This window comes from Narcine bancroftii, chromosome 4 (assembly GCF_036971445.1).
Source record: "Narcine bancroftii isolate sNarBan1 chromosome 4, sNarBan1.hap1, whole genome shotgun sequence".
Taxonomy (NCBI): Eukaryota; Metazoa; Chordata; class Chondrichthyes; order Torpediniformes; family Narcinidae; genus Narcine; species Narcine bancroftii.
This window is the reverse complement of record NC_091472.1, coordinates 234478766-234498781: the sequence shown is the minus strand read 5'-3', so window position 1 is coordinate 234498781 and position 20016 is coordinate 234478766. Positions and strand designations below refer to the sequence as shown.

The following is a 20016-nucleotide window of genomic DNA, read 5'->3' as shown; positions in this document are numbered from 1 at the left end:
CTACAGGTGCAGCTCATTCCCCATCTCACCATGCTGCTACATTTGCTTTTTGCAATCTTTAGAAAGAAAGCCATGTTCCACTGGGGTGGAGTGCTGCAGATGGTGTTTGACATGGCTAAGCAGGCCATTGAGCAGGCACTCCCACTAGCCTCCTGCCAGGCAGGGGTCCCTTTTTGAACTTTAAGTTTACACCACCACCATCCATGGCTGAGTGGAGTCTCTGGCAAAAAATTAATGGCTGCAGAGTTCTACTCAGCTTCTGGACCAAAACCCTGGTGTGCACTCTGGCACTCTTCACCATGGAACAAAATGGCCACTGAAACCATAATACTCTGGCCTCACCTGCCTATCATATGGTGGGTCAAGTCCACCAATGCCACTCACAAAGAGGCCATGCCCAGCACATCCCCATTGTAAAATGGAGGTGGTACATCACAGACCAGGTAGAAGCTGGGGTGGAGGGTGTCAACAGGCTGCATGAGCAAGTCATGAATATCCCCGAGAGCAATGGTTCCCTTCCCAAGGTATCTGATGCTCAGCAACTTCACATTCATCTTCCACATTCCCCTGCCTGCCTTCCTGGTCCTCCTGTAGGTGATAGGAGATCCAAAGGAGGCAATGGACAGAGAAGATCACCAGTGTAATGTCGGTGGTTCTGACCGTGATGGCCTTTTTCACGACGATCCGAGATGGATTGAACTGTCCAATCTCAACTAGGTTGGTTGTGGCTGATCCACCTGCAGGGTTGCTGAAGTCGGCACACAGTTATGCATCCTTTACTGTCTCCGTCAGAAGTCAGGAGGAGCTGTCCATTTTGGACAGCATTGATCATCCACCTGCATTGCCAATGCAGTTGAAGTCACCGGCCAGAACAACCTAGACATGGCCAACAATGGTGGGAGCTACTGGAAGATGGCCAGACTCTCATTCTGCATGGATGAGGCCAACGTTTTGGGCCTAAGCCCTTTGATAAGGAATGAGCAAATAGCAGGCAGGCGACCAAAAAAAAGGAGGGAAGAAGATGCAGAGGAAGAAACATAGGCCAACAGCTGAGAGGTCATAGATGGACATCGATAGGTGGGCAGGATAGAAAAGCTGAGAATTGTACTCCTGGGGGAAGAGGGGTGGAGGTAATTCAGAGCTAAAGGAAAAGAGACACAGGAAGAGGGAAAGTGAGAGATAGAGTGGGAGGGGAAACTAATGGGTGCTAAGACAGAATATGAAATATGACGCGTTGTTCCTCCAATTTGTGGGAGGCCTCAATTTGGCAACTGATTTTCCTTATTTTTAAAAAAATCCCCAGGGAAATCTGGGTAAGAGCTTGGATCATGGACACTAAAGACCCAAATAACATGAAATTAGACAAACTTGTTCTGCCAGAAATATTAACGAAAGGGAAAAATGAGCAGCTCATGCTTCTTCAATAGATCAAGCCCTTAATCGCAATGCTCTGCATTTGCATTCTTTAGAGGCACATAAAGATGTTGCAATGTTCTGAAACATTCTCATGGATTTTGGAACTGCAAGTTTCAAAATTGAGATAAAATGCATGTCATTGTTTATGCAAATTAATCCCATGGTGGCTGCACTTTAAAACTAACCAGGTGTAATAATAACAAGTTAAACATGAAAGTCTGCTGACGCTGTGATTGTCATCCAATGCACAAAAATGCAAGAAAAACTCAGCAGGTCATGCAGCAACTATAGGAAGTAAAAGCCAACCAACATTTTGGGTCTGAGTCCTTCGTCAAGGTGAGCAAAATGTCTTCTGGCTGGAGAGTGCACAGATGGAATATTAGGTGTTGTACCTCCAATTTGCAGGTAGCCTCGTTTTGGCAGTGCATGAGGCCATGGACAGACATGTCGATATGTGAATGCTGTGCAGAATTGAAATGGGTGGCCACTGGGAGGTCCCTGTTATTGCAGCGGTCAGAGCAAAGGTGCTTGACAAAGTGATCTCACAGTGTATGTCCAGTCTCTCCAATATAGAGGAGGCCTCAATGGGAGCACTGAATAACCCCTGCAGATTCACAAGTGATCACCTGAATGGTAGTGAGGGAGGAGGTCTGGGCATAAATGTAGCATTTCTTGTGGTGACGGGGGTATGTACTGAGGGGGTGATTAGCGGGAAGGGATGAGAGTTTGAGGGTATCCTGGAAGGAGCAGTCCATGCAGAAAGCAGAGAGGGGAGCAGGGGGAAAGATGTGTCTGGTAGTGCAGCACGGTTAGCATAGCAGCACAACACTGTTACAGTGCCAGCGATCGGGACTGGGATTTCAATCCTGCGCTGTCTATAAGGAGTTTATAGGTTCTCTCTGTGTTTGCGTGGGTTTCCTCCAGAGGCTCAGGTTTCCTCCCACCCTTCAAAACGTACTGGACTGGGGGGGGGGGGGGGGTTATAGGTTCATTGGGTGGAACAGACATGTGTGCAGAAATGGCCTGTTACTGTAGGTCTAAATTTTTTTTAATTAGTGGGATCACATTTTAGGTGATGGAAATTGAAGGTGATAATGTATAGGATGGGGAGGGTGGTGAGATAGGTTAGGACTCAGGGAATCCTGTCTTATTGCGTCTTGAGGTGGATGGGGCTAGGGCAGATGTGTGAGAAATAGAGGAGATGTGGGTCAGGCTGAGGTGATGGAAGTGGAGGGGAAGCCACGTTTCGATGAAGGAGGACATCTCGGATGTTCTGGAAAGGAAGACCCTCATCCTGGGAGCAGAGGAAGTGGAAGAATTGAGACAAAGGAATAGAATCCTCTCCTCCTTTCACTTTTTTATTCAGGCCTACTCTTTGCTCATACCTTGACGAAGGGTTCAGGCCTGATACGTTGACTATCCTTTACTTCCTAAGGATGCTGTGTGACCTGCTGAATTTCTCCAGCACTTTTGTGTATTGTGGAATCATAACATTTCTTTTGGTGTTCTTGCACCAGTTTGATAAAACAAGCCAATGCCTTTCTTCATTCAAAAGTATCAAAATGTTGCCATGTTTATGATAGTGAATCCCAAATGCTAATCTCCCATAAAATCCAGGTTTGAATGATGAAATACTGTACAATGTGCAGAAGAAGAAAGTTGAAATATTAGTTTGAGATATTTCTGTATTTGCTAGCATTTGATACATTTCTGCATAATTTGGACAAGATATATAAATATACATTCATGGCATGCAAGAAAAATTTAATTGTTGATAAAATAATCTGGAACCACAAAGTGTAAAAGTGTCAGCCAAGTTATAATGGCTAGGTTATGGAGGACAATTTTATTAAAAAAAGAATCTTAACTGTGCCAGATTATGTTATGTTTTATATTGTATATAGATGTATTTTAAAGGAGATAAATTGTGTGAGGTTTTTAGTGTGTCACATACAAACAGATCAAAATCAAAACAAATCTCATTTAAAATGCCAGAGCTCTGCTCAAGCCAGACAGTTCAGTCTCTGAGTGCCTTTGCAAAATATTTGAAGAATACCTATAAGGACTTCACAAGTATGCCTTATTTGGACAGTGCTGTGGATTATTGTTTTGGAAAGCAACAAATGAACAAACTCAGAAGATTAGGTCTGGAACTGCAGTCTGTCTGAGTGGAGTTAGCTGTTCTAAGAGGATCATGTGGTTTTCTGTGTGTGTGTGTGTGTGTGTGTGTGTGTGTGTGTGTGTGTGTGTGTGTGTGTGTGTGTGAGAGAGAGAGAGAGAATTCAGTTCAGCAGGACTGGAACAGGACAAGCTGGCAAGCTTGTGGAAAACCCCCATTTTGAAAACAGGTTGTGAGTTCTTAGTTCAGCCTGGTCAAAGCCCTTGTGGTCCATACAAGAGGAGATGGCTGGCTGTATAATGTTTCACTTGAAATAAGGGAGGAAAAAAAAAGAACTCTGTGGTGACCTGAAAGAGGTTAGCATCTGGAAAACCCTGACGGAACAAGTTTCTTCGGCAAGACACTGAAGTGGCTGATGTGAAAGAATCAGCTGTGGGTGTCCAATGCGCCACAAATCTCTCTCTGAAAACGGACAAAAACCTCCCTGAGTGGTAACCATTTACCTTTCAAGCACCAAAGCCTGGTGAAGATTCATAAATGATAAATTCTGTGCACAGTATAAGAATTGCCTGCCACCAGTGACCTTGGAGGAATGAGAAGTGAGACTGGACTGTGAACCAAAGAACTTTACTGAACTAACACACATTACATAGATGTGCGCTTAGAATTAGAAGGGGGTTAAGTCAAGTTGCTAATAGTAATAAGTTAAAGTTTGACCTTGTTTTCATGTTTAAAGATAATTAAAAGTAACTTTGGTTACGTCTTGGTGAATTTCTATTGCTGCTGAGTTTTGGGGTCCCCTGGGCTCATAACATAACCAAGAGTAAACCGAAGGCAGGTGCTAGAAATCTAAAATAGAAACAAAATAAATACTCAGCAAATTAGGCAGCATCACTGGAGAATAATAAACTGAGTTATCATTTTCAGGTTGATGACCTTTCATCAGAAATGTCCAGCTCTGATGCAACTGGGAAAATGTGACTCCCTGGATTTCAGTGTTAATTCCTAAGGGTGCCAAATCAGAAGAGAAGCTGTGGTTCCTTGAGCTTGCATTGCAATTTGTTGAACAAATGCAAGAGACCAGAGAGGGAGGAGGCCGCCAAGGAACTCGACTGAACTTCCCACTCTCTGATCTCAAATTTAAGCAAGACTGCATGATCCAGCTAATGAATTATGCAAGGGTTGTCCAAGCTATGGAAGAATTATTTAGAAGATTGGGATCCATTGAGAAGTGTGTGAAGTGAGACAAGGCATGGAAAGTCTGCAGCCTCAAGCCTGGCTTTATGTACAGTTTTCTTGAGGGGATTACTGACGAGAATGAATATATTTATAGTCTCAGAATCCCTTATTGCAATTCTATCAGCTGTCTCTGATCTCTTACAATTTACTAATTGTTATCTCTCAATTAACAAACAATTCTTGATTATTTCTCAGCTCCTAAAATAATGTATGGCGTTTATTGTTTTAAATCTTACCATTACACTAATCAGATCATTGAGAAGAAAAAAAAGATTTCCATTGATGTTGTATATTTGTGACCTCAGTACATCCTAAAGGTACTTATAACCAAAGAACAATTTAAATTACAATAAAGGAAATATAGCACTTAAATTTTTACCAAACTTCAAAATGAGAAATTAAAAATAAACCAGATTAAATATGTTGATATTGATTTGCCAGATCATCAAGTAGAATCCCCACCCCTTGTCTTCAAGTTTAAGGCAGCAAATTTTTTTCCTTCATCTTTGAGAATAGATTACTTCTCTCAATAGATTATTTTTCTTTTGAATCTTCTGTGAACTACAGTACTTCTAAAGTTGTTCTAAAAAATCCTGAAGTGTAAAGATTACAAAATGAATGTTTATCTTGATTTCTTTTCAAGGAACAATCAGAGCCACTGAAAGCTTTAAAAGTATTTTGTTTTAACTCAGTGCTATTAAGTACGACTGTTTCCAGTCCATGATGGAAACTTATACCAAAATCTTGCACAAAGGTTTTGCCAAAGTTGCAAAGGTTCACTGCATTTGTTCAGTATACATGTACACCGAAATTCTTACTTGCTAAAGCCAAAGAAGTAATTTGTAAAATAAATCTCCAAAACACATTAAATTACCTCATAGAAAGAGATTATAGGAATAAAAGATTGATAATAAATATTCACAGTTGCAGTGGTTCTCAACCTTTTTCTTTCCATTCACATACACTTCAAGTAATCCATATGCCATCAGTGCTTTGTGATTAGTAAGGGATTGTTTAAGGTGGTATGTGAGTAGGAAGGGAAGGTTGAGAATCACTGCTTTAGACCCAATTGTTACTGAAATATTTTGCTTGAGAAAAATTGTCATTGGCCCATTTTCTTTGGAGTTATGAAACCGTGCACATAACGAGTCAATTAGGTACAATTAAAACAGTGGTTTTCAAAATTTTCTTTCCACCCACATACCACCTTAAGCAATCCCTTACTAATCAGAGTATCTATGGCAAAGGGAATACTTAAAGTGGTATGTGAGTGGAAAGAAAAAGGTTAAGAAACAGTGCTGTAGTGCAAGAAAAGAAGTATCCACAGTACACCTGTAGAAGTTTGATAGAGTACTTGATGATATCCCAAATCTCCTCAAACTTTTTGGGAAGTAGATGTGTTGGTGTGCCTTCTTCAAAGTTGCCTTAATGTGCTGGCTCCAGGAAAGGCCCTCTAATGTGGACTTCCAGGAACTTGAAGATACTGACACTCTCCATCTTCATCCTATCACCGTGGATTGGTGAGTGGTCCCTCTGCCTCTTCCTATAATTGATGTTGAGAGCAAAGACAGCTTCTTTTCTTCTGCTAAGTAATATCCTTAAATTCAGTTTTGGAGAGGGTGCAGAAGAGGTTCACCAGGATGTTACCTGGATTAGAGAATATGAGGAGCAATTTGGCTTGTTTTCCTGCAGCACTTGTGGCTGAGTGGCAACTTGATATAAGTATATAAAATTATGAGAGGCATGGAAAGTTTTGATAATCAACGGAGGCAAAACCCTCCCCATCTTCAAAAAGACCTACAGGGAATGCTGCTGTCGGAGATCAGCAGCAAATCATCAAGGATCCACGTTGTTATGTCTCTTGAGTTACTTGGGAGGCTTCTTAAATAACTTGAGAGATGCAAGATTTCATTATTAGACAAAACTTTACTTACTCATGCCATCTAGGAAAAACTGATCACACACTCTCATAAACACATACATACTCCACATGGTGCACTATGGTTACCACAGTGAGAAGGGTGTATTTTTACACGGTTACAAAATAGTTCACATTATCCTGACTATATAACATCCCTCCTTCTCAAGATAAAGAAAAATTTAGTGTTCTTTATCACTTTCTTTCCAGTGCAACTTAAGTAACCAAACTTGTACAATAGTTTATTTGCACAACTATTTTAAAATAGTTCATATTGATATCACACTGGCAGCAGCATGTTACTTCACCGTCTTGTGGATTTGGCTGCGACCGTTGGGCTCTGTGTTGCTGGTACACGTGTAGGTGATGTAGTTTGTTGTGCTTCACCCGACAACTTGTGTGTTGATGTTTTGGTATTAGTGGTCGTGGTCTCTTCACTTGATACCTCACTTGATATTGGTGTTGCAGGCTCTGCTGGTATTAAAGCTTTCTGCTTCATCACATCTTGTGTCGACCGGATGTGAATTCTGTTCCTCTTCAGCTGATTGCCAGAGTCTGTCTCAACAATGTATGATCTTGGTGTCTCAGCTTCTCTGATGACCTTTGCTGGGGTCCATGTTTTCAACATGGGCTCTTGAATATGCGCGTGCTGCCCTCTGAAGAATTCTGGCAATGTTTGTAATAATGCTGGCATTCTTCTTGTGTGTCAGCCAGTCTTCTTCTGGTTTCCTCCTGGTCTTCTGGAGGGTGTATTTTGCTTGGCAGAGTTGTTTTATATCTCCTGCCTTTTAGAAGTTCTGCTGGGGACTTCATGACAGTCCTCAAAGGTGTTGCTCATAATGAAAGAAGAACTAGGAATGGGTCTTCTTTTGTTTCACAACATTTAACTAGTGCGCGTTTCACAGTTTGCACTTGTCTTTCAATGAACCCTTGACCTTTAGGGTAGTATGGGGATGATGTAGTGATAACAAACCCATACTCTGCAGCCAGCTTCCTGAACTCTTGTGATGTGAACTGTGTTCCAATGTCACATATATTACTTGCTCGGGTATTCCTTGCTCAGCAAGGAGTGCTCTCATTTCCAAGGTAATAGTTGATGCTCTCAGGCCTTTTACCCTTTTGATGAATGGAAACAGAGTAGTAACAGACTACTATTAAATACCACTCTTGATTCTTGGTGAACAAGTCTGCTCCCACTGTGTGCCATGGCCTGGCAGGTACTTCTGTGGAAATTATTTCCTCTTGTGTGATTCTGTTGATGCTTTTGGATATCTTTTTCATCTGGATCTCATAATTGACAGAGATCAACTGCAACTCCTGGCAGCTATCCAAACTTGTTGATCCGTCTGCATCTACCATGTAGAATGTACAAAGGATGTCTTTCCCTTATGGTAGCCATTGATCTTAGCTTTCTCTAACTGCTTGATCATGGGTCCACCATAGGCCATTAATTTACTGTTTCTAATACACTGTCTTTTGGATACCCTTTTATTATGTTCTCTGGGAACATCTGGCGGTAGAGTCTGAATGGAAGGACATTGCTTTGTGATCTAGTATCCAGGTTAAATATTGTAGGCTTGTTCTGGATTGTCCTCTGTATTTGGATCCACTTCCTTCTTTCATCTCATCCGACATCTTATGTCCAGTATCTGGATGTTGGAGTCCTCATTGTTGTTTCCTTTTATGTGGTGGATCTTCTTCTTGTCTTCTTTCTTCACTGGTATTACGGTTTTCTTCATACCAGACTTGCACATCTTCGCCCAGTGGTTTGTTTTACCACAGGCTCTACATTCAGATCCGTATGCGCGCATTTGTTTCGTTCATCAAAGGGGTGTTGTCTGCCATACCTCCTACAGGTTTTGTGGGTTTGCACTTTTCTGATTGTGTTCTTTATGGAATCAACCCTTCCTTCTCTTTGCTGTGGGTCCTCATTTGCATCCACATGGCTTCGAAGGCTCTGGCTGTGTCTATAGCTTCGGCCAGCTTCAAGTTATCCTTACCTACAAGAGACTTTTGCACTTCAGGATGGGCACTCCCCCATATTAGTTGATCAACTAATCTTTCCTCTCTATCCTTAAATCTGCATTTTGCAGCAATAATTTTTAGTCTAGTGAGGAAGTTATCAACAGTTTCATCAGTCTCTTGCATTACACCTTGAAATTCATAGCATTGAATTCTATGATTAGACCTGGGTTCAAGGTGAGAAGCAAACTTTGCAAATATCTGCTCTGGATCATTTTTCTTCACCTCTGTAAACTCCCACTATTAAATAAGTCAAGGCCTCACTTCCTGACCTTCTCCTCTGTTGTTGCATTTTTAAAATAGCTTTTTTAATGCTAAATTGCACTTCTGCTGAAACCTTTTAAATGATTCAACAATATTTTCAGCCTCCCTGTCCATTACTAGATGAACTGCTGTTGCTCCAGCCATTTTTTTTTCCCAGTAGTGTTTTTTATTTCCTCTTCTTGCCCTTCATATTTCAGTGCCTTACAATTAATTGCATGGTTTTATTCTGGTTCTCTTATACCATTGCCACCATGTTGTGTCTCTTGAGTTACTTTGGAGGCTTCTTAAATAACTTAGAGGTGTTCAATTTCATTAACAGAAAAAAAAACTTTACTTACTCATGCCTTCTACCATCTTAGGAAAATTGTTTACGCACTCTCAAATACATTACAGTGATGGACTACGGTTACTACAGTGAGAAGGGTGTTTTTATGCAGTTACAAAATAGTTCACATGATTGCAACTATATAACACACATCACCCAGCACATGCTCTGTTCTCGCTGCTGCCATCAGGAAAGAGGTATAGGTGTCACAAGACTTGCAAGACCAGGTTTTAGGAACACCTGCTACCCCTCCACGACAGACACCTCAATAACAAACTCAATCAGGGACCCATTTAAGGACTTTTACTTTTTCACTTTATTGATTTTTTTTCCTCTCTGTACTGCACAGTCAGTTTGTTTACATTTGTTTCTTCATTTGCATGTGTACATTGAGTAAGTGGTTATTTTGCCTTGCCCACAGGAAATAGTATGTGATGTTTTGTAGGTAATCTGACAATAAATCTGAAACCTCAATCTTTATCGCAAGGTGGAAATATCAAATATTGGAGGGGATAGCTTGAGGTGAAAGGAGATGATTAAACCAGACTTACCCACCAATTTCCCTTTTTATTACACAGTGGGTGCTAGGGGCCTGGAACACACTGACTTGGGCATATTGGAAGCAAGCACTAAGCAAGGTTTGAGAGGAATTGATACAGTCATGTGAAAAGGCAGGGAATGAAAGGAACATAGGCCATGTGCATGTAGGCGTGCAGTTTAAATTTGTATAATGATCAGCTCAGTTATCGTTTGCAAAAGAGCATTTTCTTGGACTGTACTGTTCTATATTCAATTTAGACCAGTGGTTCTCAACCTTTTTCTTTCCACTCACATACCACTTTAAGTATTCCCTTTGCCATAGGTGCTCTGTGATTAGTAAGAAATTGCTTAAGGAGGTATGTGGGTGGAAAGGAAAAGGTTGAAAACCACTGTTTTAATTGTACCTAATTGACTCATCATGTACATGGTTTCTTAACTGCAAAGAAAATGGGCTAATGACAATTTTTCTCAAGCAAAATATTTCAGTTACAATTGGGTCTAGATCAGTGATTCTCAACCTTCCCTTCCCATCACATTACCACCTTAAGCAACCCTTATTAATCACAGAGCACAGATGGAATAGGGATTACTCAAGGTGGTATGTGAGTGGAAAGAAAAAGATTGAGAACCACTGGGTTAGACATAATGCAAACAGGCCCATCAAATCAAAGTGTCAACACTGAGGACCATTCACCTCTCACTAACGCATTTTTTTTTACATCAGGGCTACTTAATATTTTCCGCACAATCCCACCCAAACCCCCAAGATTTTAACATTCACCAACGTACGACAATTTACCCATCAATCCGCACGGTTTTGGATTGGAGAACCCGGGGGGGGGGGGGGGGCGAAGAAAAAATTACAGCTATCATAGGAAGAATATGCAAACGCCACCTACAACCCCGGGTCTGTGGTCCCGTAATGTGGTCGTTCTGCTAATAGCGTTATTGTGCCGTCTTGTCACGCTTCATCATATTAACTCTCTCTCTCTCTCGCCAGTCTCCCATGTTTCCCCAAACCTTGATGAAGGGCTCAAACCCGAAACGTTGGTGATGTATCTTTACCTTTGCTACATAACGGCACTGTTTGACCTGCTGAGTATTTTCCTGTACATTTTATTTATTATTCAAAATAAGGCATACAAGCAATTAAAAAAGTACAAATATACATAATTTTCTCCCCTAATTCCCTCCCCCTCCCAAGTTTCTCGAGCACTTGTATGTGGTTTTTTTCACTGAACCACGGTGTGAACAGAATCCTGCCTTTTACCTCTCCAGTCTGATCTGAACATTGCGGCACTTTCTCTCTACATGTAAAATCGCAGCATCTGTGAAAACTGGAGGTTTGGGCGAGCTGTCTCGGAGCCGGGCGGCGTTTACCTTTCTCAACCAGTCTCCGTTAATGGGGCATTTTCTACCCAGACTGCACCTCGCGATTGCACTCACCCTATAACCTTATACAGCTGGTAGATGTCATTGGGGTCTTGCACGCCCGCCAGGAATCCTGGGATGGATGTTCCTCCATCGTCGCCACCGTCAGCATCTTGGTCGCCTGGAGAGATCCAGCTTCATTCCCGTGGATCCAATCGCAGCGGGCGTGCGCTGTGGTACCCGAATACCCGGATGGTTTAAAGGGCTGCACCAACTGGACTACAGCCGTCAAAGGAAGAACGTGACACTCGTTCTTCGAGCCAATGACTGGTAAGAATAGAAAGGGGTGGTGGAGGGCCATGGTCCAATCAAGTTCTCGGGTGGAGGGAAGCCGGAGGCCGGCTCCTGGATGTTATTGAGGGAGCGGAATGCGGCGAGCCGCCGGGAGCGGGCCGCTGCCCCGGGCCTCCTAAGGATACGGCTACTCCGCACTTGGGCCCGTCGACGGAGGAGTAGCTACTGTAGGCCTCACAGGTAGGATCCAGTGATGACAGGGCACTGGTTAAGCTGGCACTGGGAGGAAGGGTCGGATCTGTGCCTAGGCCACGGGGTTAATGTACAAGGGCAGACTGGAGAGAAGGGTGCACGTGGGTGGGGGAGTGGGGGGGGGGGGGGAGGAATGGAAAGCAGGTATCTTTCGGGAGGGTCCGGTTATATTTGAGGCGGGGTGCTCCGGATTGTGATCCTGCAGCAAGCAAGAATTTCCCTGCATCTATGCTTTATGTTCGCGTCTATGATAAACTCCAATCGTTTCTTGCTGTCTGCTACGTGCAATATAGTTGTGATGGAAATATGCTAGTGTGTTTGTTTTTAATGGTTATCTGAGCAAATCTTGCATGTTAATTTGTTAATGTTACAAGGGGGCTGGGAAGTAAAGTGACAACAGAGATTGCTGGGGACAGAGTATTGCAAACCCTTTACTTTCTGTGCCTTAACGTGCTGTTTGTATATCGTTCCTGTTTGTTATGTTGCTGTACAGTTTCATTGGTTAATTCTTATCAACAGGTGGCTAGCTGGTAATTGAGGCATTTGTGTATTCTTGAATTTTGTAGAAATTGGAGAGATGTGAATGGTTCATTCAGTTCTCCATCTTCTGTGTTTTTCCTTCCTTCACACATGGCTAACTATTCTGGTCACTTGACTATCCACTTTCTTCCTCCACTTGCAAATTTTGTCAGAAGACAAGAATTGGAATAAACTGACCTTTCAAAATAAAACTTCAAGCATCTTGTTTAACACAGGAGAAGAGGAATTTCAACTTGCCTCACCATTTTAATTCATTTCCACTTCTGTGCCATTTCTCCATGCATCATCTGTCTATTTTTTTGATCTATCAAATATTTCTTCACCTCCAATTTAAATACTTATAGTGGTCCCAGTTTTCACTACCTGCTGGGGCAGAGAATTACAGAGCTATGCCATCTTCTAAGAAGATTTCAATTTTAAGTGACTGGCCCCTTGTACTTGTGTCCTCTTGTTTGAGACTCTCCCACTAATATCCCAGTATCTACCCTGTCAAACCTCCTTAAGATCTTGTATATTTAAATAGTCAATCCTTGTTCTTGACTCTGTGGAACCATCTTTTTTACTGTCTTTAATGCTACTACATTATTTTCAGCGAGAGGATCAAAACTGTATGCAGTATTCCTGGTGTGGCCTCACCAGCATCTGTATCATTGGAACAAAATCTTCAACTCTTTTGCAAAGAAGGCCAAAATGCTTTTTGTCTGAAAAGGACCTATTTATTCTAACATCCTCTATTGTCAGTTATTTAACACGCCACCTCTGACAAAGGCTCTTAGTTTGCATTTCAGTCTTCTTTGTGGCACCTTGTCAAATGTTTTGGAAATCTAAATACACTCCATCTACAACTCTCCCTGTTACAATCTCAATGAATTTGAGCAAATATCAAATATGATTTACTCTTCATAGAACAATGTTGATTGGGTTTAATTACATTTGGCTATTTGATCTGAGTATGTGACAAACGTTTATAATGCCAGAGTATGATGTCATTTTTTTGTGTCAAGGGTGTGTTTTTTTTTCCTTTCCTGGTATGGAGTTTGAGTGCTAATCTAGAATCAATGTGAAGATTGGTTGCTGAAGGGCATCATTATGAAAAGTATCTACATCCTTGTATTGCGTTATTAAGAGATGCCACGTACTCATTGCTGAGGCTCTGCTGTTCCTGGATTGTATTCCCTTTGATACTTTTTGTAACATTGAGTCAATGTAGATTTTTGAGACAAAGGCAGAAAGATTTTGCTTCCTCTCTTTGATGTAAATTATGGTCAAAAGGTCTCCAAGATGGACTTCAGAGGTAAGGATTTATTTTATAAATCTTCCATTTGAAAGCACTAACAGGACTCTGATATCTAGCGCTACATCTCGAGTACTGTTTTCTTATGAGAACTGTTACATGGGAGCTTGTTCGACTACAATGCACAACCTAGCAGCAAGATCATAGCCAGGGGTAGGAAATTCCCTAATTCTTTGGTTCTGAACTATCTTAAGCAGCTTTATATTGTATTCTCTATTTATTTTACTTTGTAAGGGAAGTAGAATGTTAATGTTTTGCTGATTCTAATGTTTGATTTGTACATGATTTCCATGTTATATTTTAGGAGTTCTTTTTGCTTGGTTGATCCTGTGCACTGCCAAGCCCCCATTACTGGCTTGCTGCAATATATCAGAACTACCAAGTGCCTTGATCTCCATTTTGTAATTTTTTGGGAAGTGCTTTCATAATCTTTATTGAGAGTGCTATAATCTGGTTCTATCCCAGTACTATTCAATGCAAAATTCAATTCAATAAGCAACAATCCCTCTATCAATAAATTGTGTCAGTATTAATAGACCTCAGGAAATTAATGACTTGCAACAATACATTTGGAAAGGCTTAAAAAAATGTTACTTTAAAATTTAATGAAATAAAATTTGGAATTAAAAAAAAAATGTAGATATTTTTATTTCCAGGAGTATCTTTGCTTGGAAGTCCTATTGGACATCATTGTGGTTTGAAGAGATGTTCTCCCCCCACCCACAGCCAGTGTTTACTGAACTCTGGCATGATTACAGTTGTCCTTCCACATAACATCATGGAGCTTGGCATCTAGAAAATTCTGCTTTCTCCACACAGTTAGAACTTTGCTTTTTCCACTGTTCTAATGGCCTGGACTATGCCCAGTGTCTTTGAATGTCAAAGTTTCTTCAATTGAACCTGAGTTCAATTGACCTGAGTTATTGCCCGCAGCCACACTCTATTAGTACTGGTGAAAACCGTGCATGCAGCTCACATCAGCTTTGCGTCACAGAGACAACTGGAGCTGCCATGTACAGTATGCATTTCAAATTCATTATGTGTCGTGAGGATTAGGGATATTAATCAACAGCTTGAACCTTGCTCTTGTGATCTGGCTTATCTGGAACCTTCTGAATTACTGACTTGTAACATTTGCCGGTATGCTGTGGGATGGCTTATCTGGAACCTTCTGAATTACTGACTTGTAACATTTGCCGGTATGCTGTGGGATGTCATTGACCAAATTGAAGCTGCCTGTCCAAGGATGCAGCATTTCATTGTGGGTGGGTGAGCATTTCACTTCTAGTAACACTTCAGGTGGCACTAAGACTCCCAAAGTGACATTCCCTCAGATATGCCAGACATGATCGGGTGAATACATTTTTTTTTTTTTTTTTGTTGCGTTGAATGACTGTGTTGTGGTGTAATTGTGCTATTCTGTAGCATCATGGTTGTGTGGGGGGGGGGGGGGGAGGGAAGGGAAAACTTTCCCTCGAAGGACTGCAGTGGGACAAGGATGCAGCTCACTGCCCCTTCCTAAGGGGTACTGGGAATGGACAATAAATGCTGGCTTGTCAGCAAAGCTTAGACTCCAAAAAAGTGCACAAAAGAAAACACAACTGGTTGATTGAACAAAAATCTTGCTTAAGGTGACTCATTTTGGTACAAGCCTAAGAGAATCTCGCCGAAAGATTTTTGGTGTGAAAACTTGTTGTTTGCGTTCATGTAAAACCTCAAAGATGGGCCTTGTGTAATTAAAGCTTGGGTAAAACCATGCCTGGGACTCTGACTAGCCAAAAGCAGAAATGGAGTTGGCAAATGTATCGTTAACTTGTCCATTGATTAATGGAAAGTACGTACTTAAATGCCTTATTCTGGACTTTCTCACCCACGAGATACATTAACAGGAAGGATGCATTTCTGGTAAAGATCTTGCTGTAAAATTTTGGAAATTAAAAAGGGATGGGCATTTCTATACCGATTACTCATGAGCATGAGAAGTGATGTGCTAATGGCTACAGTGAAAATAAACTTTGTCAAAGATGGTTGAACAGACAGTCAATGGGTTATGGCAGTAATTTGTGTATTGAAAACTGAAGGCTGAATTACTAATGTTCAATGTAATGTGTAGAATGACACAATCAATAATGCCCAATACATTCCATCTTGGACAATCCTTCAACACATCCTTGAAGAACATTTCAGCTAGGGGGTTCACTCACTGCCTTCCTCTGAACACTGGAGAGATGCAGGTAACAAAGCTGCTCCATCACAGTTTCAGACACCTGGGTTCACTCCTGATCTTGGGTGCTTTGTGTGGAATTTGCATGTTCTCCCTGTAATCAAGTGGCTTTTGTCCAGTTGCCTTGGCTTCCTTCCATTTTTCAAGAGGTATGGAAATTAGTCCTAATGTAAGTTAGTTGCAGAGTGGGGGGGGGGGGGGGGCGGTAGTTGATGGGACTGTGGTGATAGATTATAGGGAAAATTAGTTGGGGAATGAGAATTCTCTGTGAGATTGCATTGACAATGGGCTGAATGGCCTGTGTGTGGAAATGTGGAACTAGGTGTTTCACAAATCATTTCCAGGTGTACTTCAGTATTTTCCATTGTCTAATCTTCTGACAGCTCTCCACTCAACTTAAATTCTGTCTTCCAACTTTTCCCCAGATCTCACTCAAGCCATTACTCTAATTAAACCTGCTCCCCTTGATCTCTCACCTCAGTTGTTTTGTTAAATCCTTTCCTCTATCTCTTCCACCCTCCCTCTCCATTTTACTCTGAACCAGCATTTATCTTTTTTAAAAGTTTATCTATCTCTCAAGGAAGCAGCGAGCAGCTAGTGGGATTCAGCAGGTCAGGCAGCATCCACGGAGAGAAATGGACAAGCAACGTTTCAGGATGAGATCTCCTTTCTTAAAAAGGGTCCCAACCCAAAAGGTTGACTGACCATTTATCTTCATGGATGCTGCCTGACCCGTTGAGTCCCTCCAGCTGTTCTTTGATTGCTCAAGATTCCAGCATCTGTAATTGTTGTGTTTCACTATCAGTCTTTCAAGCTGTTCTTGAACATGATTAGATCGTCCGATCATCTTCTGTGTTCAAGTTTTCTTTAGAAATCAATCTTGTAACTTAATACATAATTCTGCTTCACTCTAAACTATACTACCTCTCCTACAAATCTGACGTCATCCTTGTTGCGAGGTGTCTGGAACTCTAAGTGAAACCTGAATAGTTTAAAATACTAAATGGCATCCTGACAGATGAAAGGCGATGCACCAAAGTCAATTGTTTAATGGTGGCAACACTAGTACGGGAATAGAATCTAATGCACAAGCAGTGAACCTGTTCATAATTGTGTATGTTAGAGGGAAATTGGAGCACATTCTGCTTCCCCTATGGAGCTCAACCTCGTTTCTTTCATACCTGCTCGCAAGTGACTTCCCAAGATGTGATCTGATTTGGACTCTGCTATTACTGGCATGGTTCTCTCATATCAGTGGATTTCTTGACCTTGACTTCAGCAAGTGACCATATTAATTTGATCTGCCTCTTCTCTGTGGAGAGCTTTGAGTAACCCATTGATTAAGCCTTTGACAGAAAATGTTAATGCATGTGATTAGTATGTCATGACCAGCAAATGTGTGCATCCAGTATTATCCATGTAGACTGTAGATAAAGGATCTCGAGGATATCACTGGTGATTCACCGACATTGAATTAATCTCTGAGCCAGTATATATGTAAATGGATGGCGAGAGAATAACTCACAGGAGGAATAGGACTGATGGAAATGCTCTTGGGAGCTGGGAAAGACTTGATGGGCAGAATGCTGTCTTGTGATCAAGAAGATGAAGAAATAATTATTGCCGTACCTGCATAGCAGATTTCTGTGAACTGTGTACATGAGCACCCATTCCTCCAGGCTCTCTTTAAATCTCTCCCTCAGCTAATCTGCTTCCCTTCTTTTGGATAGTGTGTGTGTGTGTGTGTGTGTGTGTGTGTGTGTGTGTGTGTGTGTGTGTGTGTGTGTGTGTGTGTGTGTGTGTGTGTGTGTGTGTGTGTGTGTGTGTGTGTGTGTGTGTGTGTGTGTGTGTGTGTGTGAAAAGCTGAGGCTGCAATATTGATTCATGCATCACCTCACCTGCTATCTCTTGCCAAGTAGAAAGAGGATCTAGTTTTATTTTTGTCCATTCTGTTTCCTGTTAGCCATCAAATTGCCCATTCACATGTTGCTTCTGTTAATTTTGCTCCCAAAGCAATCTTCAATGGAAAACCCCATCAAATATCTCTGGATAGCATATCACCAGTTTCCCCTTTCTCCACAATCCATGTTAGTGCTACCATAAATTCTAATAAATTGGTACTTTTTTTTTTAAAAAGTTAATTTGTCAGTGTTTATCAAAATGACCTACCATAACATTATAGAAATGTATATTATATAGAGATATAATTGTTGTCATTTTCCCTGAGATGAGCTAAATGGGTTATAGTTTCTTGCTTTTTCTCTCCCTTCACTTTTTAATTAGGATTTGCTCTTTTCCACTTATAGAAACTTCCACAAATACTGAAATTTTGGAAAATTGAGATCAATGTATCAATTATTGCACCTGCCATTTCTTTTAAGATGAAGTTCCTCAGGATCTGATCTCCAACCATGTTGCTGGCAATTTTTCCAGAGTCCTTCCTTTCCAGTTCTTAAATCTGCAGCTATTTTTGGGATGTTTCTTGTACTATAAATAGCGCCTTTGGAAGACTACACAAAAGAGTCTGGAAAAACAACCAACTGAAAAACCTCACAAAGATAAGCGTATACAGAGCCGTTGTCATACCCACACTCCTGTTCGGCTCCGAATCATGGGTCCTCTACCGGCACCACCTACGGCTCCTAGAACGCTTCCACCAGCGTTGTCTCCGCTCCATCCTCAACATCCATTGGAGCGATCACACCCCTAACGTCGTGGTACTCGAGATGGCAGAGGTCGACAGCATCGAGTCCACGCTGCTGAAGATCCAGCTGCGCTGGATGGGTCACGTCTCCAGAATGGAGGACCATCGCCTTCCCAAGATCGTATTATATGGCGAGCTCTCCACTGGCCACCGTGACAGAGGTGCACCAAAGAAAAGGTACAAGGACTGCCTAAAGAAATCTCTTGGTGCCTGCCACATTGACCACCGCCAGTGGGCTGATAACGCCTCAAACCGTGCATCTTGGCGCCTCACAGTTTGGCGGGCAGCAGCCTCCTTTGAAGAAGACCGCAGAGCCCACCTCACTGACAAAAGGCAAAGGAGGAAAAACCCAACACCCAACCCCAACCAACCAATTTTCCCTTGCAACCGCTGCAATCGTGTCTGCCTGTCCCGCATCGGACTGGTCAGCCACAAACGAGCCTGCAGCTGACGTGGACTTTTTACCCCCTCCATAAATCTTCGTCCGCGAAGCCAAGCCAAAGAAAAGAAAGAAAAAAATAAAGATTGAGGCAAAATACCTGTTTAATTCATCTGCTTTCTTCTTCTTTCCCTTTGATTCCCATAATCTTTCTCTAAATACCCATTGGAATTCCTACTACATTTCTGGTTAAATTTGGTTTGTATAATTTCTTCTTCATTCATGTTTTTATATTTTGTCCCATTTTCTGACTGGTATTCACCTTTTTGGTTTCCAGTTAACCTACTTCCCTTCATGATGGTGGGTCCAGCTCATGGAACTTTTCTCACTGGAATGTATCCATTCTGTGTATTCTGAAAGATTGCTTGAACTGTTTGCTCTTTCATCTTGACTCACCAATTCTTAACCTAACTGGTCAGTTTTCTCTGGCCAGGCGTTCAAGGACTGTACCCAGATTTCAATAGTTCTTGTATATGGACTGTTAAATATCTTTCCTCATCTTTGTTGCATTCCACTTTCTTGGATCTGATATGAATAGCTTTATACATAAATTGATGTTTTGCATTTAACCTTTTAATATGCCCACTCAGCATTTTATTTCCTTACGCGCTCTCTTTGTCTGTTGTTGGTGGTTCTTGCGTACCTGAATGGCTGCAGTAAGAATTTTAGTGCGTCTGTATTTGACAATAAACTCGTGATGCTGTGCTGTGTATTTGGGGATGCTGATGTCCTGGAGATGTGGCTGCTGGGTGTGCATGTGATGAGTCTTTGAAAGTACTTTATAGTTTATGAAAATGTATGATTAAAGACTCTCTTCCTTCATAGGTAACTGAAAGTGAGGATAAAGAAGATGCTGGGCCCTGATAGAGGGGTTGTTGAGGATTGGCTCTTTCAATTCAAGGTATGGTTACTCAATTCCACCTGGAACATAAGAACGTAAGAAATAGAAGCAGAATTAGCCATCGAGCCTGTTGAGGCTATGATCTGATGATAGGCTCATTTCCACCTACTTGTCTTTCCCCATATCCCTTAACTCCACTATTATGTGGAAATCT

The 20016-nt window shown here is 41.6% G+C and overlaps 2 protein-coding genes across 4 annotated transcripts in view; one reads left to right on the top strand and one right to left on the bottom strand.

The window, feature by feature from the left end:
• Positions 1 to 11512, bottom strand: part of cdk15 (cyclin-dependent kinase 15) — a 94876-nt gene extending 83364 nt beyond the window's left edge. Inside the window, exon 1 of the mRNA XM_069934369.1 lies at positions 11290 to 11512. The gene's annotated coding sequence lies outside the window, so the exon portion shown is untranslated. The remainder of the gene's footprint in view (positions 1 to 11289) is intronic.
• Positions 11513 to 11573: 61 nt separating this feature from the next.
• LOC138761725 (hyccin 2-like) overlaps positions 11574 to 20016 on the top strand; it is a 46247-nt gene continuing 37804 nt past the window's right edge. For all 3 annotated transcript variants that reach the window (XM_069934360.1, XM_069934359.1, XM_069934358.1), the window contains exons 1-2: positions 11574 to 11748; positions 19787 to 19862. In XM_069934360.1, coding sequence (XP_069790461.1) covers positions 19812 to 19862 — 51 coding nt within the window. In that variant the 5' untranslated portion in view covers positions 11574 to 11748; positions 19787 to 19811. The remainder of the gene's footprint in view (positions 11749 to 19786; positions 19863 to 20016) is intronic.